General features: G+C 40.0%; 1 protein-coding gene across 5 annotated transcripts in view; it reads right to left on the minus strand.

Moving 5' to 3' along the window:
* Nucleotides 1–2,153: 2,153 nt before the first annotated feature.
* LOC133574783 (probable E3 ubiquitin-protein ligase HERC1) overlaps nt 2,154–27,438 on the minus strand; it is a 116,440-nt gene continuing 91,155 nt past the window's right edge. For 3 of the 5 annotated variants that reach the window (XM_061927055.2, XM_061927056.2, XM_061927058.2), the window contains 29 exons: nt 24,897–25,122; nt 24,544–24,818; nt 24,343–24,470; nt 23,954–24,084; nt 22,139–22,366; nt 21,936–22,063; nt 21,651–21,850; nt 21,490–21,586; nt 21,289–21,417; nt 21,113–21,211; nt 19,226–19,399; nt 18,859–19,140; nt 18,719–18,784; nt 17,582–17,707; nt 17,367–17,505; nt 16,700–16,881; nt 16,469–16,624; nt 14,450–14,572; nt 14,268–14,370; nt 14,012–14,181; nt 12,846–12,981; nt 12,557–12,726; nt 12,090–12,259; nt 10,330–10,495; nt 10,182–10,258; nt 9,664–9,916; nt 9,442–9,594; nt 7,748–8,053; nt 2,154–4,485 (listed from right to left, as the gene is read on the minus strand). In XM_061927055.2, the coding sequence (XP_061783039.1) occupies nt 4,300–4,485; nt 7,748–8,053; nt 9,442–9,594; nt 9,664–9,916; nt 10,182–10,258; nt 10,330–10,495; nt 12,090–12,259; nt 12,557–12,726; nt 12,846–12,981; nt 14,012–14,181; nt 14,268–14,370; nt 14,450–14,572; nt 16,469–16,624; nt 16,700–16,881; nt 17,367–17,505; nt 17,582–17,707; nt 18,719–18,784; nt 18,859–19,140; nt 19,226–19,399; nt 21,113–21,211; nt 21,289–21,417; nt 21,490–21,586; nt 21,651–21,850; nt 21,936–22,063; nt 22,139–22,366; nt 23,954–24,084; nt 24,343–24,470; nt 24,544–24,818; nt 24,897–25,122 (4,779 nt within the window). In that variant the 3' untranslated portion in view covers nt 2,154–4,299. The remainder of the gene's footprint in view (nt 4,486–7,747; nt 8,054–9,441; nt 9,595–9,663; nt 9,917–10,181; nt 10,259–10,329; nt 10,496–12,089; nt 12,260–12,556; nt 12,727–12,845; nt 12,982–14,011; nt 14,182–14,267; nt 14,371–14,449; nt 14,573–16,468; nt 16,625–16,699; nt 16,882–17,366; nt 17,506–17,581; nt 17,708–18,718; nt 18,785–18,858; nt 19,141–19,225; nt 19,400–21,112; nt 21,212–21,288; nt 21,418–21,489; nt 21,587–21,650; nt 21,851–21,935; nt 22,064–22,138; nt 22,367–23,953; nt 24,085–24,342; nt 24,471–24,543; nt 24,819–24,896; nt 25,123–27,438) is intronic. The other 2 variants (XM_061927057.2, XM_061927059.1) reach the window with 2 other exon arrangements.

A 27,438-nucleotide genomic window follows, 5' to 3' on the forward strand; every position in this document is an offset into this window, starting at 1 on the left:
GGTCGCTGATAAAAAAGCCTTGCCTGTACCGGAAGTAGCAGACGAGTAGCGTGACGTCACAGGTTGTGGAGCTCCTCACATCAGCACATTGTTTACAATCATGGCCACCAGCAGCGAGAGCGATTCGGACCGAGAAAGCGACGATTTCCCCATTAATTTGAGCGAGGATGAACGATTTGTGGATGAGGAAAGTGAGAGTGAAGGACTAGAGGGCAGTGGGAGCGATTCAGATAGGGAAGATGCTGTGAGAGGCGGGTGGGACCTGATATTCAGCTGGGAATGACTAAAACAGTAAATAAACACAAGACATACCGTATTTTCCGCACTATTAGCCGCACCTAAAAACCACAAATTTACTCAAAAGCTGACAGTGCGGCTTATAACCCGGTGCGCTTTATATATGGATTAATATTAAGATTCATTTTCATAAAGTTTAGGTCTCGCAACTACGGTAAACAGCCGCCATCTTTTTTCCCCGTAGAACAGGAAGCGCTTCTTCTTCTACGGCAAGCAACCGCCAAGGTAAGCACCCGCCCCCATAGAAGAGGAAGCGCTTCTTCTTCTACTGTAAGCAACCACCCGCCCCCGTAGAAGAAGAAGAAGAAGCGCGTGGATATTACGTTTCATTTCCTTTGTGTGTTTACATCTGTAAAGACCACAAAATGGCTCCTACTAAGCGACAGGTTTCCGGTTCATGAAAAGATGCAATCTCTCCATCCGCACACGGACTACTATTTCACAGCAACTGCCTAAAGACTTTCAAGAAAAGCTGGCTACTTTCCGTGCATATTGTAAAAACAAGATAGCTGAAAAAAAAGATCCGGCCAGAGAACATTATCAACATGGACGAGGTTCCACTGACTTTTGATATTCCTGTGAACCGCACTGTGGATACAACGGGAGCACGTACGGTGAATATTCGCACCACAGGGAATGAGAAGTCATCCTTCACTGTGGTTCTAGCTTGCCATGCTAATGGCCAGAAACTTCCACCCATGGTGATATTCAAAAGGAAGACCTTGCCAAAAGAGACCTTTCCAGCCGGCGTCATCATAAAAGCTAACTCGAAGGGATGGATGAAGAAAAGATGAGCGAGTGGTTAAGGGAAGTTTACGCGAAGAGGCCGGGTGGCTTTTTTCACGCAGCTCCGTCCATGTTGATATACGACTCCATGCGCGCCCACATCACGCTGGTTTTTAATATATTATTAAAGTTTGACTGACCTATCTGACTGTTTTTTTGACATTCCCTTTAGCGCAGTTAGATGCGGCTTATAACACGGGGCGGCTTATAGGTGGACAAAGTTTTGAAATATGCCGTTCATTGAAGGCGCGGCTTATAACCCAGGGCGGCTTATGGTGCGGAAAATACGGTATATATACTCTATTAGCCACAACACAACCAGGCTTATATTTAATATGCCACAAATTAATCCCGCATAACAAACACCTCCCCCCTCCCGTCCATATAACCCGCCAATACAACTCAAACACCTGCACAACACACTCAATCCCACAGCCCAAAGTACCGTTCACCTCCCCAAAGTTCATACAGCACATATATTTCCCCAAAGTCCCCAAAGTTACGTACGTGACATGCACATAGCGGCACGCACGTACGGGCAAGCGATCAAATGTTTGGAAGCCGCAGCCGCATGCGTACTCACGGTACCGTGTCTGCGTATCCAACTCAAAGTCCTCCTGGTAAGAGTCTCTGTTGTCCCAGTTCTCCACAGGCCAATGGTAAAGCTTGACTGTCATCTTTCGGGAATGTAAACAATGAAACACCGGCCGTGTTTGGGTTGCTGAAGTCGGCCGTAATACACCGCTTCCCACCTACAGCTTTCTTCTTTGCTGTCTCCATTGTTCATTGAACAAATTGCAAAAGATTCACCAACACAGATGTCCAGAATACTGTGGAATTTTGCGATGAAAACAGACGACTTAATAGCTGGCCACCATGCTGTCCCAAAATGTCCTCTACAATCCGCGACGTGACACGCTGACATCATCATACCGAGACATTTTCAGCAGGATATTTCGCGTGAAATTTAAAATTGCACTTAAGTAAGCTAACCCGGCTGTATTGGCATGTGTTGCAATGTTAAGATTTCATCATTGATATATAAACTATCAGACTGCGTGGTCGGTAGTAGTGGGTTTCAGTAGGCCTTTAAGAGAGCCAAGTCTGACTTTTACCTGAATGAATGCAGAAAAAAACATACAACAGACCTCAAAAAGGACAACAAATGTTTTTCCAAATTCTTTGAGTTACTTAATCTGGGACTTGGTCTGATATGACAGCTACAGTATATCAAATTGTTTGAGGCGTTAAATCCTCAATTGTCAAACGTTGGTCTGACTAATGTTAATATAGCAAATATACTGCAGGCTGTATATACAGTAAATAAAACCCAGACCTTGTACTTTTGTCCTCTCCCTTATCTCTCCTGCTTGCTTCTTTGTCTTGTCTTGTCTTAACTTTCTTGTTGCCTCTTTTTGCACTGCTCTCCAAATTCAAACATTGGAACTATTTAACTGGCCTCAACGAATTTGACAATATCTTGGGTTTGGGGGAACCTGCTTGTCGTGACGGACTCTTGGCAGAAGAAGGAGTGCCGCGTGCCTGGCGACCCTTTTTCAGTCAAGGACGTGAAGATATCTACCTATTAGGAATTATGACAACAGGACATCTGCTGATTGGAGTAAGCGTTGCTCTGGTTTGTGGACAAATTGAAAGTTGCTGGCAGTCTTCAAAGTAGCCCAGAGCTGCCACAAATGATTGGAGGATGCGGGAAGAACTGTGGACACTTTGGGATTTGGATCACATCGGACTGTCTGCCCCGCAGGTTTTTGAGGACCAGTCATAGACAATTTAGAGTGAAAAGCAAATTTTATTTTCACTCGTGTACAAAACATTCTAACTTGGATTGTTTCCCTGGCTTCGAGACTCTCCCGAAGGACAGTGCGGCGAAACACAACAAACTCCCTTCTTGTCTCTCATGGACATACACTTGTTGTTGACTTTGGACTGACTAGCGGCTGCACAACATCAAGGCCGCGGAACAGAGACACACTGCAGGCTTACACACACACACACACACATGCATCCACAAAAACATATACGCCACACACACATACCCCACCCCCCATCTAACGCCCTTGACGCGAATCCCATAGGGGTTATGGAAGGATGAGCAGCGCCTGAGAGCTGCGGCCCGCCACCATGACCCCGCACTCCCTTCCCTCTGTTGCTAGATATCTCGAGATGTATGTTGTAATACGTATATGTGCTTTGCTATGGAGGTTTTTTTTTTCCCACTCCACACTGGGCCCCCTTAGGAGCCCAGTCGAGATTGTATTTTTTTACTCATTCTTCCCCAGCGTTTGACCTTTTCCCATCTTTTACGGGGCGCCTTGTGGCGACCTATCAGCGTTCCTGTTCTGTAACCCTGTACACTGTTTGTTTGTCTCATCTTGAACGGGCTTGGGCTGAAAACAAAGTTTCGTTGTACTTGTGCAATCACAATAAAGACATATCCTATCCTCGTCAAAAAGTTTGGGGACCCCTGGTGTAAATCTTGTTTTTAGTTTCCCTTTATGCATCTTAAAATACATGTCTTAACTTACTACTTTTCTGTGAGGAGAGCTTGATCTAAATGGGTTCCTTATCCGGATAAAAGTTAGCTAAAAACAACAAAGTACCCATGTCAATCATTTGTATTTGTTATGGGGATTGTATGTATAAGCATTTGTTTTCATCACACATTGATGCATTTTATGCTCTTCAAAAATGATTTAAATAACGACAACTCACTTAAATTGAGTGTTTTATCATGTTTTCTAATTGTGTAACCCGTTTTGCAATTTGAATGCAAGAAAAACTGATGTATGTTATGAATAGAGAAAAATTGCCTAAATGATCTCTTGAGTTGAACAACAAATGTAACGGTGTAAATACAGGGCAGACATTTTTACTTCTTTCTGCTCCTTTCCATTGATGATTAATTTGAATGTTATGTTGATTGTTTGTTGACCTTAAATGAATGAATGAGTGTTTACCAGTAAACACTTTATTTTACATTATTCCTGCCTATGTTGGACAGGTTATTACATTATCTACAAACAAACAGGCACATTGATTCAGTGGTTTACTGTATATGATAAGAAATAATTTATGTCTCAGTACCTTTTCACATGAAGCACTGCATTATTCAACACAACACCTTGCACAAATATCACACTCATCCAACATCAACAAAAAATATGGCAATTAAAAATCAGTGCATAATGGCCCGAGTCACTCCTCCGTGTCAGAGCTCTCTATGGGGTCGGTGTTGTGTGTCAGCATGTAGTTGTCCATGTCGATGGAGGGGCAGTTGTGGATGGAGTAACGCAGGCGCTCGGCCAGGACGGCTTGGCTGGAATACGGTGGAAGACGGAGCAGGAAAAAGCAGGTCTGAGCCGTCGGGAGTCCATTGACAGGCTGGGGGACATGAATAAGAAACATTTTTATATTATCACAATAATATCAATATTATGTTGTTTGACCCTGCAATGAGGTTGCAACATGTCCAGGGCGTACCCTGCCTTCCGCCCGAATGCAGCTGGGATAGGCTGCAGCCCCACGGTAGAACATGGCTGGATGGATATGTACACATTATTTTCCTATACATACAATATGTATTTATTTTAGAGCATCATAATATAATAATTATACAAACAATACAAATTCAGATACATATTCATTCATTTAATTTCTTTTTTTTTAGAAGGTGTAAATCAGTGGTCCCCAAACTACGGCTCGCGGGCCGAATACGGCCCACCAGCGACCAAAATCCGGCCCGCGGGAAGTCCCAAGTTTAATTTTTTTTTTTTATAAATACAATGTTTTTCTTTTCGATAGCGATTAATTATTATTATTATTTATCTATTTTTTGTAGTCGATACATTATAATTATTATACCGAGAGCAACACATTTCATCATTTTTATTAATTTATTTCAATTTACAATACCATTTTTTTAATTAATCTTAACATTCCCGTAATTATTTTATCTTGCATAGAATTGTTAATGCAATGTGTATGCACATTATTTTATTATTAATATTACTGAATTTGAAAAAGATATACACAAACATAGAAATGTAGATTTTTTTTTTTTTACTGTAATATGTTCAGTATATATTTTTGTAACAGTTAATACAATTATGATTTATTTATTTTTAAACATAACGGACAGAATGTATTTTTTGAATTCACTAATTGTGTTTTTTTTTACATGTACTATACTATTTAAATGTTTTATTATGTTGTCTAATATTTTTTTGTATTGAATATGAAAATGCAAACATGTAGAATTATATATGTTTTTACTATATTATTTATAGATTTGTATTTTGACAGCACACATTTGTAATAGTTAGTAAAATATGATAGTTCTTATTTTTAAACAATAATAATTATACATAATTTAGATTTTTGTATACTAATTTATTTTTTACATTACTCTATTTTAAAAAAAAGATGTTTTATGTTTTGTCTAACTTTCATTTTGAGTAATATATATTAAATGTGAGTATTATTAGTGGGATCTGAGCCCAGGATGTCGTCGTGGTTTGTGCAGCCCTTTGAGACATTTGTGATTAAGGGCTATCTATATAAGTCAACTTTGATTGATTGAAACGTTGATATTATACCACACATATTTATTTGATATTGAATACAAAAATATAAAAATTACGAATGTGTTTGTTTTACTGTATTGATACATTTATTTTTTAACAGCAGATATTTGTAATAGTTAATACACATATGAACATTATTATTTTAAAACAATAATGATTTGATATAATTTACTTTTGGATGTATCATACAAATTAAATATTTTGCTTAGACACCATTTAGTTTTAGCTTTATCATTCTTATCTCATAATACACAAATATAGGTTTATATACATTTAGTATATACGTACATATATACTGAAAATATACAAACACACATACAGCATATACAAACCCCGTTTCCATATGAGTTGGTAAATTGTGTTAGATGTAAATATAAACGGAATACAATGATTTGCAAATCCTTTTCAACCCATATTCAGTTGAATATGTTACAAAGACAACATATTTGATGTTCAAACTGATAAACATTTTTTTTTTGCAAATAATCATTAACTTTAGAATTTAATGCCAGCAACACGTGACAAAGAAGTTGGGAAAGGTGGCAATAAATACTGATAAAGTTGAGGAATGCTCATCAAACACTTATTTGGAACATGCCCCAGGTGTGCAGGCTAATTGGGAACAGGTGGGTGCCATGATTGGGTAGAAAAACAGCTTCCCAAAAAATGCTCAGTCTTTCACAAGAAAGGATGGGGCGAGGTACACCCCTTTGTCCACAACTGCGTGAGCAAATAGTCAAACAGTTTAAGAACAACGTTTCTCAAAGTGCAATTGCAAGAAATTTAGGGATTTCATCTACGGTCCATAATATCATCAAATAGTTCAGAGAATCTGGAGAAATCACTCCACGTAAGCGGCATGGCCGGAAACCAACATTGAATGACCGTGACCTTCGATCCCTCAGATGGCACTGTATCAAAAACCGACATCAATCTCTAAAGGATATCACCACATGGGCTCAGGAACACTTCAGAAAACCACTGTCACTAAATACAGTTCGTCGCTACAACTGTAAGTGCAAGTTAAAGCTCTACTATGCAAAGCGAAAGCCATTTATCAACAACATCAAGAAACGCCGCCGGCTTCTCTGGGCCCGAGATCATCTAAGATGGACTCATGCAAAGTGGAAAAGTGTTCTGTGGTCTGACGAGTCCACATTTCAAATTGGTTTTGGAAATATTCGACATCGTGTCATCCGGATCAAAGGGGAAGCAAACCATCCAGACTGTTATCGACTCAAAGTTCAAAAGCCAGCATCTGTGATGGTATTGGGGTGCATTAGTGCCCAAGGCATGGGTAACTTACACATCTGTGAAGGCACCATTAATGCTGAAAGGTACATACAGGTTTTGGAACAACATATACTGCCATCTAAGCGCCGTCATTTTCATGGACGCCCCTGCTTATTTCAGCAAGACAATGCCAAGCCACATTCAGCACGTGATACAACAGCGTGGCTTCGTAAAAAAAGAGTGCGGGTACTTTCCTGGCCCGCCTCCAGTCCAGACCTGTCTCCCATCGAAAATGTGTGGCGCATTATGAAGCGTAAAATACGACAGCGGAGACCCCGGACTGTTGAACGACTGAAGCTCTACATAAAACATGAATGGGAAAGAATTCCACTTTCAAAGCTTCAACAATTAGTTTCCTCAGTTCCCAATCGTTTATTGGGTATTGTTAAAAGAAAAGGTGATGTAACACAGTGGTGAACATGCCCTTTCCCAACTACTTTGGCACGTCTTGCAGCCATGAAATACTAAGTTAATTATTATTTGCAAAAAAAAATAAAGTTTGAGTTTGAACATCAAATATCTTGTCTTTGTAGTGCATTCAATTGAATATGGGTTGAAAAGGATTTGCAAATCATTGTATTCCGTTTATATTTACATCCAACACAATTTCCCAACTCATATGGAAAAGGGTACATACATATGTGTTATATATCATATATTTTCTAATTCATGTTATATTTGTAGAGTTATCATACATATTACATATTTTAAATGCATTTCATTATGTATTATTTAGTAGCCGGTTTCATATTACAGCCTTGACTCACCCGGTCCACCTTGATGATCTGAAACTTCTGCGTCATGTCTGCCGGGTTGGACGGCAGCCTGGACCTGCCAGAGACGAAGCGCAGGAAGAGCACACGCTCTTCGTTGGTGAACTCCTCCAAGCTCTGCCAGAACCAGCCGACCAGCTGGTGGCTCTCTGCCATGTCGCGGTACCGCACGAGCTTCTTCAGCGTCTCCACTGAGACCTCGGGCAGGCCGCACACCAGCTGCTCCAGCTGCTGGGCCGTCAGCAGGGAGAGGAGGGGCACGGGGACGATGGTGGACATACCCTCTCTAACGGCCGACACCTGGACAAGAGACGACGTCAGCTTTAGTATTGGTGATGAGGAAAGACGAGGGACAACAAAAGGAGGGCAGGTGGACATGACAACAGACTGTGAGTACAGGATGATGTCTTACACTGGAACCAATATGCTCTTTAAAAAAGTACCACATACAGTTACACTGTTGTTGATATTTTGGGTTGCACTTCTTGAGTTACTCTTTTTTAATTAGATTAGAAGAAATTGCACTCTCTCTAGACTCTCCCAATCTGAGTGTCGAGACCCAAAATGTTGCGATAGACAGTAAATGTCAATGTTGTGGGAGGACATGATCCATGTTCTCTCTAAGGAGCGCAATTACACAAACACACACACACACATTCACAGACACACACAGGATCACAGTCAATAAAAGTGAATTGTTTTGTGCAGGATTATACCACTTATGGTGCGTTCCAGTTGTACTGGGAAGTCAGAATTTCCGGGTTCCTAGTCTAAATTTGAACTGGAACGCCCTCGAGGTCGGATTTTCTGACTCGGAAAGTCGGAGCATTCTCCGTTTGTTTCGAAGATGGCTGCTCTGAATGTAAAGCAGGGGTGTCAAACCCATTTTACACTGCAAAAAGTCAGTGTTCAAAAACAAGAAAAAAATATAAAAAATTAGGGGTATTTTATTTGAACTAAGCAAAATTATCTGCCAATAGAACAAGAACATTTGGTTTGTCAAGACTTTCCAAAACAATTAACCCAAAAATACCTTAAAATAAGTATATTCCCACGAATAACAAGTGCACTTTTCTTGGTAGAAAAAAAAAGAGACCTTTTTGCTCAATAACAGACATTTCCGCCATGTTTGATCGGGGTAATATACAGTACAGGCCAAAAGTTTGGACACACCTTCTCATTTCAATGCGTTTTCTTTATTTTCATGACTATTTACATTGTAGATTGTCACTGAAGACATCAAAACTATGACACCTGTGAAGTGAAAACCCTTTTAGGTGACTACCTCTTGAAGCTCACCGAGAGAATGCTAAGAGTGTGCAAAACAGTAATCAGAGCAAAGGGTGGCTATTTTGAAGAAACTAGAATATAAAACATGTTTTCAGTTATTTCACCTTTTTTTGTTAAGTACATAACTCCACATGTGTTCATTCATAGTTTTGATGCCTTCAGTGACAATCTACAATGTAAATAGTCATGAAAATAAAGAAAACGTATTGAATGAGGAGCAGGTGTGTCCAGACTTTTGGCCTGTACTGTATGCTAACAGCTGATCACTGTTGTCAAACTCAAATTAATCACGATCATATAATCGCCCAGCCCTATGTACTACCCCCCGGCCATCTTATCTGGCATCCGTTACGCCAGTTAAGCAAAATAACATACATATAACATTCATTCCTTCATACCTGAGAGTCCATTTCATGCAGTCTGTACTCCAGAGCTCTCTCCACATATTCTGTCCGATTGGAGAAGTTCAGGGAAATGTTTTGACCTCCGGGAATCACCGGTACCAGCCTCCCATCTGCACTGTGGGCCACGAACGAATCCAGCGGTATCATCTGCAGAAGCAAGAGACACGCTACGATTAAAATGGACAGCGAAAGGAAAATCAGGTCCAGGCATCTCACCACATGGAAGTTCTCCTCAGTGATGCCGCTGTTTTCCAAGTGGAGAATCCCTTGCAAAGTGCGGTAGGTGAGGAGGTCCACCTCCTCCATGTCGGGCTCCCCCAGCGGCATGGAGCAGAGCTGCTTCCACACCCATGGCGCCAGATGCAAGTCGAGAGGTTTTTTGGTGCGGATGGCCACAGCCATCAGGATGCCCAGGAAGCGAAACTGGACCATGTGATCTTTTGAGCGCAAGCCTGGGTTCAGGAGGAACCTGTTGGAAACCAACAGAATGCTGTTGGAAACTGAATGACGGGATAAAATCAGGGTGTCTGCAGTTTTCAACAAGTCAAATTTAAGACTTTTTTAGGACCTTAAAAAATGAAATTTAAGTCCCATTTAACATCATACCGGGGAAAAATACAAAGACTTGTGGGGAAAAAGGCCCAGAATTGGATTTTAGACTTTTTAAAGACTTTTCCAAGACCCTGTGGATACCCTGATTAATGTTGGGTTGCACTTGGACAAAAACTGTGTACCTGTCAGTGTGACTGCCCACATCTGCAAAACTGTTGGGTGTACGGATCAAAAGGTCCACCACGCCAGACTGCAATTCCTGGCCAAAAAAACAACAGATTTCTTATATTTGGATATGACTGGTGTGTTATGTTCGTGTGTTAGTCCTACCTGGCACATCTCGGTGATGGTGTCGTCAAAAACCCCTCCGGCGTCGTCCGCTCCCTCGCCGACCAGCTTGACCTTCCAGGCTCTGGATGGCAGTCGTAGCTCCAGAGGATTCAGGCCCACCACTTGCTTGGCGATTTGCACAAAGATGGGCTTGCTGGAGCGCCCCCTGCAGTTTGATGAGGGACAGATGAACAAACCATACACAGAGACATATAAAGGCAATTCGACTATGGACTACAACTGGATTCTAGACAGGGTTCGTACACTTTTCCATGGCCAAATTCAAGCACTTTTTAAGGACTTTCAAAATCAAATTCCCAGTTTTTCCAGTACCCTTCAAAAGGCGAAAACCAGTGAGAATCAATCCATAGCCTTGTTGTTTGAGGTCACCAAATGCTGTCTGTAGGAAAAATACGGAAAATCTTCTAAAACCTAAGCCTAACATTGAACCACCAGTTATCATTAACTGAATGGGGCATAGAAAATGAAGCAGTGTTTCTGTAGACTATTCAATGTCATTGATGTGCAAACGTGTCTCCATTTGTGTCGTTTTTCAAATTTCTTGTTCTTTTTCTTACTTACAGCACTCAATGACATTGAACAGCACGGATTGATTCACACAAGTTAAGTAGACAACCAAAATAATGAAGCAAAAAATACATCGAACCATGTTGGATTTCCTTTTTGCATACTTTGCAGCAGGCTACACGTGGATTTGGTTCACGTTTTATCCAAAGTTTTTATTTGTCATTTTCAATCCAATGTACATTAAAACGACAACCTCCCGGCATGATGGACCGATGCACCACTGTCCTCATGGGGGCGACACAGAGCTGTATATACGGCTCTGGCATGACAACAACCTAATGTAAGGGCTTGTGCAAAGCCAACAGATCAAGCGTGTAGCTTTACTTTTTAAGGAAACTTATTTAATTTTTTTCCATTTTATAATTAGCCTATTGAGTCAGATTGCAGAGAAATATGATGAACATTTCCAAGCATTTACAAGCACTTCACCCAAAAGTCAAGCATTTTTCAAACCTTGAAAACACAACATTAAAATCCAAGCATTTCCAAGGTTTTTAAGCACCCGTACGAACCCTGTCTAGACCAAGGATATTCAACTAAATTGTTTTGGGGGCCACATTTCCAGAAAGCTAAGGACCAAGGGGGCTGGACATCACCCTTCAATAATAGTCTTATTTTGTATATTCCTGAGAACCAGCGTCTTCTACAGTAGACATTTGATTTTATTTCACAACTGAACCCACAGGCCACCAGTTGAATAACCCAAATTATGAAAAAGAGAGGACCCAAAATGGAATGGAACACCACGAGTATAACTGAAGAAGTTGAAGAAATGACTACTGACTGCATCTGAAGTAAATAAGTTACAGCAACACATTGGTGAGATAAATAACACTTAAAAAATGTGTAACTGCCAAAAAGGAGAGGATCTAAAGGAGTGCTTTGAGTAATGCCTCAGTTATGTAAATTACAAGTTTGTACACTAGTGTTTTATGTTTGCTAACAAGGTTAAATGTCAATTCAAGGATCTGCTGATGTGTTTTCTACAGTGGCCCAAGCTCCTCTATGCAACAGGAGTACTCTAGTGGTTTTAGGAATTTGCTGTAAAAATGTTTGTCTTCCAAGTTTTGAACTGAACTGGAAGGCCGGTATGGTGTCATTCCCGGGTCGGATTTTTGCATGTTGAACAGCCCTGCTCTAGACATTACACCGATCAACAATCAACTACGTACTTGGTAGAAATGCGCTTCACAGTGATCTGTGGGCCATATGTTTTGCCCTGAGTCATGGTTCTCCCAATGGAGCGTACGAGAGGGAGAGTGTTGACTTTTGGTGATAGGAGGCCTCTGAGCTCGCCACGGACAATGGCTGCCGTGCCTGAATTGTATCTTGAGGTGGACACCTAGACATTGATGAACGTGAAGACAAAGAAAACAGAAATGAGGAACACGCCAAGACTAAGAGAAGTGCAACATATTGACATGTTGAATTGTCTTTATCTACCTCTGCATGCGCTCATGTGTCAGTCTCCTACGTGTAATTTGTCATACTGTTTACAATCAACTTATCAATTCTGTCTGAGCTCCTTATCGCTATTAAAACTATGGTTTACTTTCTAACGTGCTATGTAATATACTTGTTAATTAATGAGAGCTACTGTTCCCTTTTCCACTTCCTCATGCACTCCAAATGTGATTACCGGATTCTTGGCGTCAAGGTTAAGCAGCCTCCACGACTTGTACATCAGATCTGAGAAGTGGTAGAGCACCCTCAGGCGCATGCAAAGCACATCAGGGCTGCAGCCTTTCAAGGTGTTGTACTGGGGAGGGACAGACTGCGGAAGACCAAGCTGGACATTTCCCGAGCCACCTACAGATAATCAATTATTAGTATCATCAATGTGTGTGTATTTTCCGAGCCACCTACAGATAATCAATTATTAGTATCATCAATGTGTGTGTATTTTAACTGCAGTAATACGCAAGAACCTGAAGTTTTAACAGAGGTGGGCGTGGTCCATGCTGAGCTGTGGCAGCGTCCTGCAGAGATCTGTCTGATGTTCTTCCCCTGGAGGGCTGTCACGACAGTGGGCTCCTTCACCGGGTTAGAATGGCCGAGACCCAGCTGGAACACACAAAGAGGTCGTTGAAGTGTTCGGATGGGCGATCATGAGCAAAAGTCTCTGCTGGGAGTTCAATAATCCATTGTGAATAGGACTTTCTAAAGGAAATGTCCTGTATGAATATGAAACTAAGTAAAAAGGACACAAAATAACTTTGGATTGGTATCGTTCACATTTGAATAAATATAGTACCAATTCTTGGTAGCTGGGAATCGATGCCGGTACTGAAAAGTATACATTTTTGATACTTGTGTGTTCAAATGTGTTAATAAATGTTAATTAAAAAAACAAAACACATTTTTTTATTCAACATTTAACACTGAGCTGTGCTGCCCAGTTGTATTTCACTTCTGTATCTCATTTGCAAGTATTGTACTGTAACATTTTATAGTAGACTTTACATGCAGTTGCAATTCCAAAATGTTAGATGGCAGGAGTAGACTAGGGTTTGTTGCCGTAGCTAGGAAGTAGTCTTTGCCTTTAAGTTGAATGCACAAGCTTTTTCGTTGGTTGTGTCCTACAAAGTGTTTATACTGTAAGTATTGTATTTATTACACACCAGCTGTCTCATTGCAACATACATCTTTGGTTGTAGATTTAATTATTAATATTGGAGGCATTAAAAACGGCACAACAAGTTGCTAATGCTAAACGGTAGCATGTGTTTCGCAAATCCAATTATCCTCGAGCTAGCGTATTTTGAAAAGTAGAGCCTTACTGTGTTTTTGAGTGCTTTCTTTTTGCTTTGTTGGCCTGGAAAAATTGTAACATTACTTAGAGGGAGTCCGACTGGGCTAAATAAAATACATCCAATTATCCACCCATTTTCCTGGGGGGTTGGCTAAACAAAATGTATTCCTGGAAAAAAAGAAGCATTTAATAAAAAATATAACATCGCAAAGTAACACTCATTTTAATAAGGAATACTTTTGTATGAGTTTTTCCCTTTTAATTAGCTGAATGTATGTATAGTTGGTTATCTATCAGTGTGCAAAAAGGTAATGAAGACAAAAGTGTGGTCGTAGAGGTTACCTGTCCGTCACTATTACACCCCCAGACGTAGACGTCCCCAGTGGAGGACAAGGCGAGAACGTGTTCACAGCCCAGGGTCACGTCCTCTATGAAGAGCCCGTCCAGTGCGGGAACCACCTGAGGACATGACCTGTTCTTGAGCATGGAGTCTGGAAGGCCAATCAGACGCTCTGGTTGGAAGAGCAGAGGAGGATTATACAACAATATCTTAACTCAAATGTGTGGCATAGGACTAGATTTGACATTCTAAATGTACCCTGTCCAAATGTGTACACGTGTCCATCACAGGCCAAGACCACAGAGAATTGTGTTCCACAGCTGACCTTCTTGATGCCTTTATTGCAAAGCTGCTCCACTTTCTGAAGATTAAAAAAAAAACATTTATCGATATGTCCCACTCTTGTTCCATAATAAGGTAATCAAAACAAGTTGACATACCTGAGGATAGTATTTTGCTGTTGAGGAACCAGTCCCCAATTTCCCGTAATCCCCATCTCCAAACGCCCACACAATCGTGCCGTCCGCAGACAAGACCAAAGTGTGGTTGAGACCACAGGAGACCTGAGAAAGAGCGTTGATTTTGTGTAACCGTACTGAGATTATATTTTTGCTAAGCAAACAGTCAGCTCATTTTATATTTCGTTTCTAGAGCAGAGGTGTCCAAAAATTTTCCAGAAAAGGCATACATAAAATTAAAGGATGCCACAGCCATTATGTTATATTGTGTACATTAAAAATATTAAGACAATGTAAGTCAATCAATATAAGCTAAACTAGCTGAACAAAACAGTTTTAGGTCATCGTAACAAAGAAAATTAGTGTGCGGGCTAATCTAATCCTTTACTAATATTATTATTCCACCATTTAAAATCTTTTTGAGGGCTTTAGCACACTCGAAAACTTACCATATTGTGCAAAAAATGTGTTCACATGTTCATCATGACAAGATGCACGGAAATACTCAAAGACCATATACAGTACAGAAAGGTGCAAAGGTCGCCAGCCATTTTGTTTTCAAGTCCAATTTTGGGGAGGATTTGAACCGGTTCTTTTTTTGTGGAATACTTTAATCCTGGATGTGTTTATTTTGTCTTCAGAATGTGCCACGTACCAATAAAAAGAATGGCGGGTCCCAAATGGCCCCTAGGTCGCACTTTGGACACCCTTGGGTCTAAAAGGTTCATGGGGAAAACTAGCAGGGCGTTGACACGGGCCCTCTGCTATGTGGTGCATTTTTTAATACTGTTTCATGTAGCATTCAGTGCGCATGACCAAAACCCTTTTTAAAAGGGGAACTGCACTTTTTGGGGGAATTTTGCCTATCTTTCACAATCATTATGAAAGACATGACGACGGATGGATTTTTTTATGCATTCTATATATTAAATAAATGTAAATAAAAGGCCGCTTACAGCGAAGCCAATGAGAGGTCCTTTATTCTGCCCATTACATCCAATAAATAACCATTCACAAAGCGCCAACAATACTCCATTTACATTTTGTGACTTGAACAATACCCAAGTATTAGTGATAATGTTATTATATGCGCTAACGCAGACCAACTATTTATAGCGGCGCTGTGTAACAAGCTTGTGTACTATTTCGACATGATCGACTAGCGAGGCGTTTCCTCGCTTTCTTGTTCCCTGAAAGGTCACGGGGGTGCTGGAGCCTATCCCAGCTGCACTCGGGCGGAAGGCGGAGTACACCCAGGACAAGTCGCCACTGTAGATTATAAATCATGCCTCTCACCTGGAAGGGAGATGGCTGAGGACGTATTCCGACAAGTCGGTACACTTTGACAGCCATTTAGGGCCCGGAAATGGCGAGAACGAAACAAAAATAATCTTGGTCCCCCTCTCCCCCGTTTCTTCATGAGGATTATGGTCATTCTTCATCTAAACGGGAATATATGAACATCCCAGCAGTCGGCATCCCAATGACAGCAGACATTTTACAGTAAGTGATGTTTTATTATGATTGTTGGCTCTCATGAAGTCTGCAGTGAGTAGTAATCAGTAATGAAGAGAAAAGAAAAATAAGCAAAGGTTGTGATGAGTTTTTTAAATGAATGCGCCACATTTGCTTAAAATGATCAAAATATGTGAATGTTATTATAAATGTGCCCGTTACTACATTACATATATACTTACATCATGTATATCAAACCCTAATGGAGGTGTTTGGATGTTTTTTAAGGGCTTTATAGGCAGAGTTAAGCGGCTGCCAAAGGCTCATTGTAAGCAGACTTTTGATCGCATTAAAAAAAATGCGTTTTGTCTCTCTTTATGAATGTGAACGATTGGCAAAATTCCAAAAAAACGTGTAGTTCCCCTTTAAAGGTTGTTTTAGAAGCTTCTCTTTTGAACAGGGTCTTATATTCAGGGTGGTCTTATATTTATGTCAATACGATAATTCATCTTCAAGAAGCAAAAAAACAGTACATGTTAATCTTACCTGTCCAACATGGTATCCCTCCAAAGCAGCCACCCTTTCAGGGAGCACCTTGTTGGAAGTTGACCTTTGACCAAGACGGCCAGATTCACCGCTACCAAAAGTAAACAGCTTCCCATCGGACGTCACCACGGCAGAATGTCGGAAACCACAGGCAAGCTTTAAAGAGTAAGGAAAAATCGTTAATAATGATGCGTCTACTTCACTGGCACCGTGTTATAAAACAACCTCTACCTGAATGACCTCTTCTCCTTGTAACGCCTCTATTTGTTTGGGTCTTCTCTGTCTTTCAGTGTTGCCGTGTCCCAGTTTTCCGAAATCGCCGTCCCCCCAGCTGAAGACCTCCCCGGTCTCCGTCAGGGCCATGGAGTGTCCGTCTGAGCCGCAGGACGTCACCAGCTGGGTCACCACGTAACCTGACCAGTTACACAGTTCTATGTAATTCCTCATATACGACTAAGGACATTCCGTTACTTAACTAGTTCACTTTTTTTCACCAAGTACCACCATAATGACTAACATTAAAATACAGTAGCCTAGTAGGCCTGAATGTTCATTAAAAACAAGCCATATGTTTTATTTAATAAGTATATTTAATATTTTTTGCCACTGTAACATTACACAGTTTGAACAGTAACACTGTGTTATATTTAATTAAGGGATTATTTGGCTTAACACTAGATGAAGCCTGAGTAGACTTCGACTTAGACAAGCTTTATTGATCCACAAGGAAAATAGTTCCACACAGTAGCTCAGTTACAAATGATGGAAAGGGTAAGGATGGAAAGGATAATTCAGGTATAAAGTAGACTAAAAATGTACCATAGTTGCAATATAAAATATAACATAGTGGCCAACTGTATAAGGGTGAGGCTTTGACATAATGATATAAGGATCTTACCCTGAAAAGCGCAAATTATAGTGGGGACATAGAGATCATCCGAGTTCCCTTGTCCCAGCCTGCCATACTGTCCTTCCCCTAAAGCTAGCACGGTCCCATTGGACTGAACCAAGAAAGTACAGTTCTGACCGCAAACCACCTGAAAAAGGACAAGCATTAAGCAAAGAGGAACTATTGAGGGTGTGTGTCGGCGTACGATGAGGTAATTACAGTACCTGTTGTGTCTGCAGAAGAGCAGCCGCGAGTGTAGGTGTCATGGGATTGCTTCCCGTTCCCGCCAGCTGTCCGTAGCGTCCGTTCCCCCACAAGTACACCTCACTTTTGCCCCCCCGCTGCCAGTCCTGAGGAAAATATGATACAGACCATTAAGATTTTACTATAAACTCAGTTGTTTATTATTATACTTCACCCATATCTGGATTCTCTTGGACAGGGTTCAGCTATCCCAAGGGTTCCTAAAACTAGCCAATTACTATTGATTTCTTTTCTGACACCAAATTTCACAAAGATGAGCCAGGTACAAACTTCAATCCAGATTTCTAAACGTGCAAAAGAGCCAAGCTTTTTGGTCGGTACTCAACCGTATGTCCCATTTCTGACACCAGTTTCCAAAAAGATGAAGACGTTTTAACCCCATGGATCGTATACAACGTGACTTCACACAATCTTCAGGGAGTGGAACCGTACAAGTTGAAAAACCTTTCCAATGCCTGTGCGAAAGAGTCAGACCTCCTGGGGTGGTGGTCTGATATTTCACCAAGCTGTCCCACTTCTGACTGAAGAGTCAGGTTGTCTGGCAATGCAGTCAGATGCATAACAGCTAGATTTCATTATAATCCATCCTACTTCTGACACCAGTTTTTTAAAGAGGTAAAAAATCAAAGACCATCGATCGTACACAAAGTGCCATGACACTAACCTCGGGAAGTGGAACAACGCCGTACAAAGTTACCCCATTCATAAAATGTATCCCCGGAGTCCCATTAGAAGTGTTACTAAATCTGTGTAAACCACACAAACATAATTCCAAGACAATCCAATTTCTGATATACCGTAATTACTTTGAGGAGGTGGAAGAAAATATGATTTAATCCAGATTAGAATATACAATACAGGGTAGACACAGTTTGAAGACAAACAACAATGGAAAACTGTCATCCATTTTAAAAATAATTTTGTTCAAGAATCCAGCCCTTTGAGACACTCGTGATTTAGGGCTATACAGTATAAGTAAACTTTGATTGATTGATTGATAGAAAAACATGTCCACTTTCCATGACACAGGTTTTATTCTTTTTTTTTTTTTTCAATCCAGGGTTTGTACTACAACCACAATCAGTTCAAGTCTTTACCTCTGGGCGAGTGGTGGCCCAAGACATCAGCTGTTCGTCCATCCTGAAGCTCCACTTGCTGTTGTCCTACAATACAGGACAAGTCCCTCCGATTATAATCTCACTCACATCTCCGCCTTGGCACAATAAATGTAATTTACCAGGGCTTTTGAGATTTCAGACCCATCCCGCTCCTCCAATTCTGGAACCGCAAAGGATTCTGGAAAGACGATGCCGCTGGCGATAGCCTCTGCACTTCGCACGGTGGTGGCGTAGGTGGCGAGCCAGCTCCATTCGGATGGGCAGGATCGGGCGTTGGGGTTGTGATGCGGGGGACAAGGGTACCGGCACAGGTGTTCTTCTAAGGACAAGCCGACAGCCAGGGAGGCCAGGCTCTGCAGGAAGGCACTGTGGACCAGTTGGTCACCAGCAGCGACGTGGGTCTGCATGAAGATGGGCAAAGTCACCTCTCCTCACAAAACCACGGATCAATATACAGGATGCCGTCAAGTAATAATGCTTAATGACCCGCTCGTAGGCGTACTGCTCCTGCAGCAGCAAGGGCAGCCTCTCCAGCAGCACCGCCAAACAAGGAGCCCGATGAAGACCAAGGATGTTCTGGCTTCTGAGGACCATGCGGCAGGAAGCCAGCACGTGATTCTGACTGATCCAGTCTGGAGTGCAGCAGATCAACAAAACATCCTAGATGGGGGGGGAGTAAGAAGGTTTTCCTTAAAAGTTAGACTGCATTGTGGTTTTAGTCCTATTTTTTTAGTGGTTTAAGTTTTGTTATGCCAAAATAAAAAATGTTATATAAAAAGAAACACATATTTAAAGTAAATCATTTAAATAACCAAATAAGTAAGTGAACTCATTTATTAAATTTTCAATTGCGGTAGAAAATGGATGGATGGATGGAATTCAAATAAATAAAGTAATGTAATTATTTTAAACATATTTATCAATGTCTTTATTTCATGACCTTTGTATTTATTTACCGGTAATACCTTTTTTAATTATCACGCTACAATCCAATAAAAAGCACCATGAAAATTGTCATGAAATGCACTTTGACAAAGACTTCATTGTGAAAAGACATCTATCAAGAGGTGATTTGATTGGTTGCACAGCAATGCAAGCCACACCTCTAATGAAGGGAGGCTGTCAATGTACTACCCCCTCATAAAATAAAATGTCATTAAATTAACAAATAGTTCAATAAAATAATTTCAGATTATATCACACAATTTTAAAAATGTGCAGAGTTTAATAAATGTTTTTACAGCTTTCAGTAAGTAAGTATTTTTTTATTTATCTAATTTTGGCACACAATCCTTTTCTGTTGTCCTACTAAAACAGTTAATATGAACATTTTGCATGACAATTAAGTGTTGAAAATATTATTTAAAAAATATCCTATACACTTAAAAGGCTCCATGATTGTGACAGTTTGACCCTGGAACAGATGTGTTTTGTTTCCACTATTTCCTATGGTAAAAACTGCAATTGTGTCCACTGTACACCGTTACACTGTACATTAAATTAGTAAAAGTATTGGGACAACTGGCCATTACACAAAGACAGGACCGTAATCAGGATTTAACAAGTACTTGACAAGTACCAAGGTCAAAAAATGATGGTCCAAGGAGGAGCTTTGAAAGGCTGAAATCATAGGTATTCCAGCACCATTACCGTGATCAATTCACTTCTTTTTAATTACCATGCTGAATTTTAGCATAGTTAAAATATATGTTTAAAAACTTTAAAACATTTCATCCTTGACATGGATTTGAACTCAGGACCTACTGCTTTGTATTTCAAATCCTAGTCACGCGTGCAACGAGAGATATTTGGAGAAATTTGTCTTCATATCCTAAGAGAGAATATGACGTGTCCAGGAATACGTTTGGGGTAAAATTTCATATGAAGCGGCTTGTCATTCAATAATTTACATTTAACATAAGCTTCTTCACACAAAATGCCCCCAACCCCACCCCTTCAAGATAGCGAAGCACTATGCACTGTGCTCGTTCTGCGTTTAGGGAGGTGCAGCACCTGACTGACATGTCAACGTTTCACATCAATTTCATTCTAGTGAAACCAACATTAGCGATGTCAGTATAATTTAATGTTAACATTATGTTGACAGCACATTTCGGATCGGATAATGTTTAAAATAAAAGTCTGGAGTTGTGGCGGGCTGGGCATGACCTAAGATCGTATATTGGGAGAGGATGATCTACCGCATGGTGATGTACAGCCTACACAAAGTTTATTTGCAGTCAGTCATATCGTCTTATTTTTGTCACTTAAAAAAATACCAAAGACGTGACCTTTGTCTCCTCATTGGTAGTTACGGCTATGCACAACGGGAAGAAAAATTAAAGAATGTAAGTTATGAATGATTCAAATTACCTTAGATCGCCCGAAGCAGACGACAACACCCATTTTTGGGATCCAGGTGGTGCTGACGACAGAGCCCAATCCTGTAACGGTCTGGAGAACTGAACCATCCTGCAAGCTCATGCAGTGTCATGAACATTTCCCACATGTATCGTTGAACTACAAATAGGTGAATGATGTTCTCCAACCTGTAAGGACCAGATGTTGAGCAGCCCTCCTATGCCACCAGAAACCAAGGCCATCCCACTGGGGCAAAATGAAAGCGACTTCACGGCGGTAATGTGAGCGTGAAGAACAAATACGCACGTTGGACTCTCCTGAAACACCAAAAAAAATCTGCTGTTAAACAGTATTTTGAAACGATAAAGAAAACACAGGTCCACTTTTACATTGGCGTTTCTCGACTCCCTCAAGGAGCTGGACAAAGGTACAGCAGCACCCCCTTGTGGCAACTTCCATACATGTACAGTGCCATTCTGACAACCTCTGGAAGGGAAAAAACGAAGAGTTACAGAATATATATCAGAAGGAGAATAAGGCGCAAACTTACATAGCCATCATGAGCATGGGATCCGGGGCTCGGCCAGAAAGTGGACACCACTCAACGACATTGACGGTGCAGGGATGCACCAGGGAGTGGAGTGTCACCCATTCTCCCCCTGAGAGTCCCACAATCTTCACAACCTCTGACCTGCCCAAACAGAGCAGCAGGTGCCCTGTGGGATCCCATTTGAGGGAAGTAACACCATCCTGTGCGCACAGTTTAACACATTTAGCCTTTTTTTTTTTTAAATTGCTCAAAGTCAGCATTGAGTGAATTATAATGAAGCTTGACCTGGTGGACAGGAAGCACCACCAATCGCTCATTTTCATATGTCTCAGTTGTGGCCAAAAGTATCTTTCCACTGGGGTACCCGACTGCAAATGGCTTTTCCTCACCATGCCAGGCCACACATTGCGGAGCTACGAAAGACCACGGTAAAGAAAAGTTTTTCCCTACAGATATTAAACAAATAATATACATTTGTGGCTCCCTACCCTCTGTCCTGTAGCAGTGGGTGAGCTCAGTGGTCTTTACAAGCAAGTCCAGCTCCTGCATGGTGACACGCAGCCAGCTAAGGGACCCGTCCAGCCGCCCCACCAGCAAGCTTTCGGTGGGTCTGCTCTTGTAAGCGCCAGGCTGCTCCAGAAGCCACAAGCTGAAGGCCGGAGCCCAACACAGCGTCGTGACTCGGGATGACTGAACCTCCGTGTGACAGTGAGACCCTGCAGACAAGACACAAGGTCGCAACACCACAGCTTTAAAAATGTATATATTTTGAAATGATAATAATGTTAGGACGAGGTTTCCAAAGTGTGGCCTGCAGCTAATTTTTTAATGACCGGCGGCACATTCTAAAAATACTACAAAAAAACAAAACATAAGTGGAATAAAACGTTGACATGTTGATGATAATCATACAAAGCTGACTTGCAGGCTGTTTTTTTTGTATTTAAAAAAATAATACACCTTATTATTACATTGGTTTAGAAAATGAAAAATATAAAAATAATCTCTGTATCTTTTGATTTTTTCAGTATGGAAACGTTTAGACAATGATTCAATGCTATTGAAAAGAGCTGAAGTTTTCTATACAAGTATTTTTTTAATCTCAACAATTACAACATTTTATTAACTTTTTTCAATATAATTTTTATGGATTTGTAAATGTATTTTTATTATTTATTTATTTCAACCTGATTCTTTGATGTGGTGTTTTAGAGAATGTCTGGTGGGATACATTTTATACATCCCATTTTTTCAGATTCAACTGTCAGATTACATTTTTAATCTGACGTTTTTTTGTTTTTTTACTTTACAATCATTAAAATACAGTAAAAAAAGAAAATGCATTTATTTAGATCATTATGTTTGCTTCAATATATTGTATTTTGTTACATGATTTGAGTTATTCCTATAATCAATAATTAATAACGTAATTATTTTGTAGCTTAAATTAGATATCATACACAGTCGGTAGATACATGATGGGCTAAAATGTGGTTGTCACTTTTTTATTCTCTAGATAAAATTCAGTTATTCAAAGGTTACCTGTTTGATTTGAACGAGAGTAATCCCTCGTTTATGGCAGTTAATTGGCTTCTGACATGACATTCCGCAAAGTAAGAATAAGTAATTATAGATGGGATATTTGAATAGATAGAGCATAAAAAAACTTCACTATCTTCTAAATACAGTTTTCAACATTGTGAGTCATCTAGACATAAAACAACCCCTTTTAGTCACCAGTACACTATTTTAATCCATAATAGTAGCGCTGCCTGAAGCTAAGGCAATCAGTGGCCACGATACTACACAGCGTGATCTGATCGGTTTGGTCTCATCTGGTGGCCAATACTACTGTAGAATTTATATTTTTAGTTCACTTAGCCATTTTTATACTTGAGAATGCCTAATTTAGGGCAAAAACGTTGTAGAATCTGCTTAAAAAAACTCAATAAAATCTGCTACGTGGTGAATCTGCAATATTTGAAGCCTGATGTGGCGAGGGATGACTGTACTTTAAAGACAATAACAAACAACAAATCAATTACATTTGTTTATTGTTAATGTTAAACTTTATTAATCAAATTCTTATTTGGCCCCGTTCTATTGTCGAGTGCGGTACCATAAACAAATGGAGGATGACTTGTGGGATACATTGTGGTCACTTATAAATGCATTTCTAGGTATTTTTCTTAAGGCATCGTTTTTGACACGTCTGATTACCGTAGCTGACATATTTAAGTCATGAAAGGAAATGACAGTTATATTCAAGGAATATACGATATGATACGCATAGACTAGCTTACCTCTGATGTTCATGATGGTGACGTGTTTATTCTCCGGAGCCGCCAGGAATTCGCCGCCTGTGCTCCAGTACACAGGCGACATGTGATGACATCGGCCTCTTCTGCTCTCAGAGCTTGTTCTGTCTGTTTTACTGCAGAGAACAAAAAGACTGAGATTTATTCCAGTGAGTCACGACTGCGTCTCTCCTGGTTACTTGTGTGTGTGTTTGTGTGTGTGGAAGTGACGGAAAAAAAGCTTTGATTTGCATAGGGAGAAGTCAAAAGTACCACTTGTTGATTTGCATGTGTAAATTCAAGACCCCAAATATAAAACAGCTTTTTCCTCAGGGCAAAAATATTTTATTCGGTCAATACAGGAGTTTGTTACTTTTCTTATGGTCAAAACGTACCTTGTTATACAGGAGAAGGTAGTGTGCAACTGTGCATTATTTTCACTGATGCTCCACAGCTGCACCACTTTATCCTGAGAGCATGTAGCCAGCAAACTTTGCTCGCTGTTCCAAAAACAAGTTGCCATCTTAAAAATAACAAACAGAAAAAAGCTATTAGGATTTGTTTATAAACATAAAAATAAAATAAATCACTCTTACTTTATTATAATGTCCTTCCAGCCTTTTGACGGGACACTTCCGCAGGTCCCCAGCAAGGTCGCTGTAGCTCTGGGCCCGACCAGGACTGTCCCGCCCCGTCACCGCTAAAGCCTGCACCAGTCGCCGTGCTGCCCACTGGCGGTGATGGCTGTTCAACATGGCAGACAGGACGCACGCCGCCAAAGCGTTAGCCAGCTCGAGAGGTCCCACTTTGGATGCTCGGTGAGGGGAAGGGCCTGTGGGTAAGCTGGAACACAGTCCTTGGTGCCCTGCATCTTGGTGAAAAAAAATCCATAGGTGTGGTGAATGTGGTGAGTAAGCTATAGTTTAAAATGCTTTGGTATTATGCTGACCATGAGCCTCATAGTCAGGCTTCTCAGCGACGTGGCAGTGAGCCCCATTGTCAGTGAGCAAGGCTACCAGACTTTGTGTGACCAGGAAAGACGCCAGTTGTTCGCTGCAGTCCCTCTGCTGCTGGGCTGCTGCAGCAGGGGTTGTCACGCTGGATGTCAGGCAAGCTCTCTGCTGGGCATCGCTGGATCCTCCATTCGTCAGTCCTGTAGCTGCTGCCATCAGATCCTACAAGAAGCAATAATCATTCAAAAGATTGAAAAAATGTTTATTGACAAACACCCATCTTTTTAATGATATTTCTTTTATTATTCGAAGGAAAATTTACTTTGAGTTTTAATTGTACGGTTTATTTGCTATTTACATTTTTTTTTTTCATTAAAATTTTTTATTATTGGAATATTGATCTGACAATAAAACATGATGGAAGTGAATTAGATGTATATAATTAGATTCCATTGAACTAATTAAATTTCTTCTTATAATTTTAGATAGTATTTATTTATGTTTACCAATTTACATTAATTTTATTTATTCAATTGAAACTTAAAATATAATGTTCTTATTTTGGAACCAGCTTATTAATGTACATTGTAGCTACACAATTGTATAATAAAAAACAAATATATTTTTTAAATGTATTTATTAATTTATTTAGATTGTTTTTATATTTAATGCACAGTATCATTTTTGAATTGAATTGAATCTGAATTTTCCCAAGAATCGAACATAATATAATTTAATTATTTATAAAACAGGTCACATAAAATAAGACCATAGCAAATTAAATTGTTAATATATTTATTCTATTTATTTTGTTTTAATTTAAACCATTATTTTATTAATTATGTTCATTTCATTAGCTTTAAAAAAAATTAGTACTACAAAATTGATTATTGATTTTGCTTACAAGTAAACATGACTTTACTGAATTATTATTACCAATACAGTAGATCCAAGGTAATTTAAAAAGACAGTTAAGAGTGCCCTCGTTTTCTTTTCAATCCTTGAAACAAAAACATTTAGGACTGTTTTTCTAACAATCAATCATGACGTAAATGAAAATAATGTATAAGAGAAATCATACATTATGAACTTTTTCATTGTATTTTTAATCATTAGAAAAACCTGAAGCTCGAAGCTAACATCTTCACAATTTTTACTACAGTGCTACTGCAATGTAAGAGTGACCTAATTAAAGTGTTTTAAGATAAATGCTGGATCTCGGCTAATTATGCTTTATTTGCAGGCAAAATTTTTAGTTACAAACATCCCTGCCCTTATTTGCTCTACCAAATGCCACAGTGAACTCCGTAAGGTCGGCCCAAAATATCTGGTCTTACTCGCTAGCACTAGCTTATCGCTGGTGATTGACTTTACTTAAATATTCACTGAATTAAAGTAAGAAAACATCAAAATCATTGGTGAAACAATTTGACTATATGAGTACTAGTCTGCTCCATACTGAAGCAGAATGATTAACGCCAGACAAGAATGTTTGAATATTATCCAAACGGCAGACATTTATCCATGAAAATATATGGAGAAGCTACTGACAGTGTGTTTGACAGAGAAGAAGCTGGAAGGAGATACTGTAGAAGTCCACTCTCCAAAATAAATGCTGTACAATATCATTACATCACTTCATAAAACTACTGTAGTTGCTAGTAGTGCATTCTATTGTACTGTTTTCATACAATATTTCAGATCTAAAATGGCATCTTACCGTATTTTTCGGATTATAAGTCGCAGTTTTTTTCATAGTTTGGCCATGGGTGCGACATATACTCCGGAGCGACTTATGTGTACAATTATTAACACATTACCGTAAAATATCAAATAATATTATTTATCTCATTCGCGTAAGAGACGAAGCAAATGGCAGCAATCGTCACAAACACGTCAGCAATCGTCACTCACACGTCAACCAATAAGAATTCGGCGGGGGAGGGTCATGGCAGAAGTGCATTGTGGGTCATGGGATGCTAACTGCTATATGCTATATGCTACTGCCATAGCTATTAAAATGGATCACATCAACATTGGCGATAACTTATAAAAACTGAGAAGGGCTGAACTAAAATGGCACCGAAAAGGAAATCATATACTGCAGATTCCAAGCTGGACGTAGTGAAATATGCAGCAGTGAACGGCGATCGAGCAACAGAAAGAAAGGACATACCAGAGGCAACACAGGGGAGGAAGATTTCATGGGATTTAGCGATTGGGAGTGACAGATTGTTTGGTAAACGTATAGCATGTTCTATATGTTATAGTTATTTGAATGACTCTTACCATAATATGTTACGTTAACATACCAGGCACGTTCTCAGTTGGTTATTTATGCCTCATATAACGTACACTTATTCAGCCTGTTGTTCACTATTCTTTATTTATTTTAAATTGCCTTTCAAATGTCTATTCTTGGTGTTGGGTTTTATCAAATACATTTCCCCCAAAAATGCGACTTATACTCCAGTGCGACTTATATGTTTTCTTCCTTCTTTATTGTGCATTTTCGGCCGGTGCGATGTACTCCGGAGC

The sequence above is a fragment of the Nerophis lumbriciformis genome, linkage group LG32 (genome assembly GCF_033978685.3).
Source record: "Nerophis lumbriciformis linkage group LG32, RoL_Nlum_v2.1, whole genome shotgun sequence".
In the NCBI taxonomy this organism is placed as follows: domain Eukaryota; kingdom Metazoa; phylum Chordata; class Actinopteri; order Syngnathiformes; family Syngnathidae; genus Nerophis; species Nerophis lumbriciformis.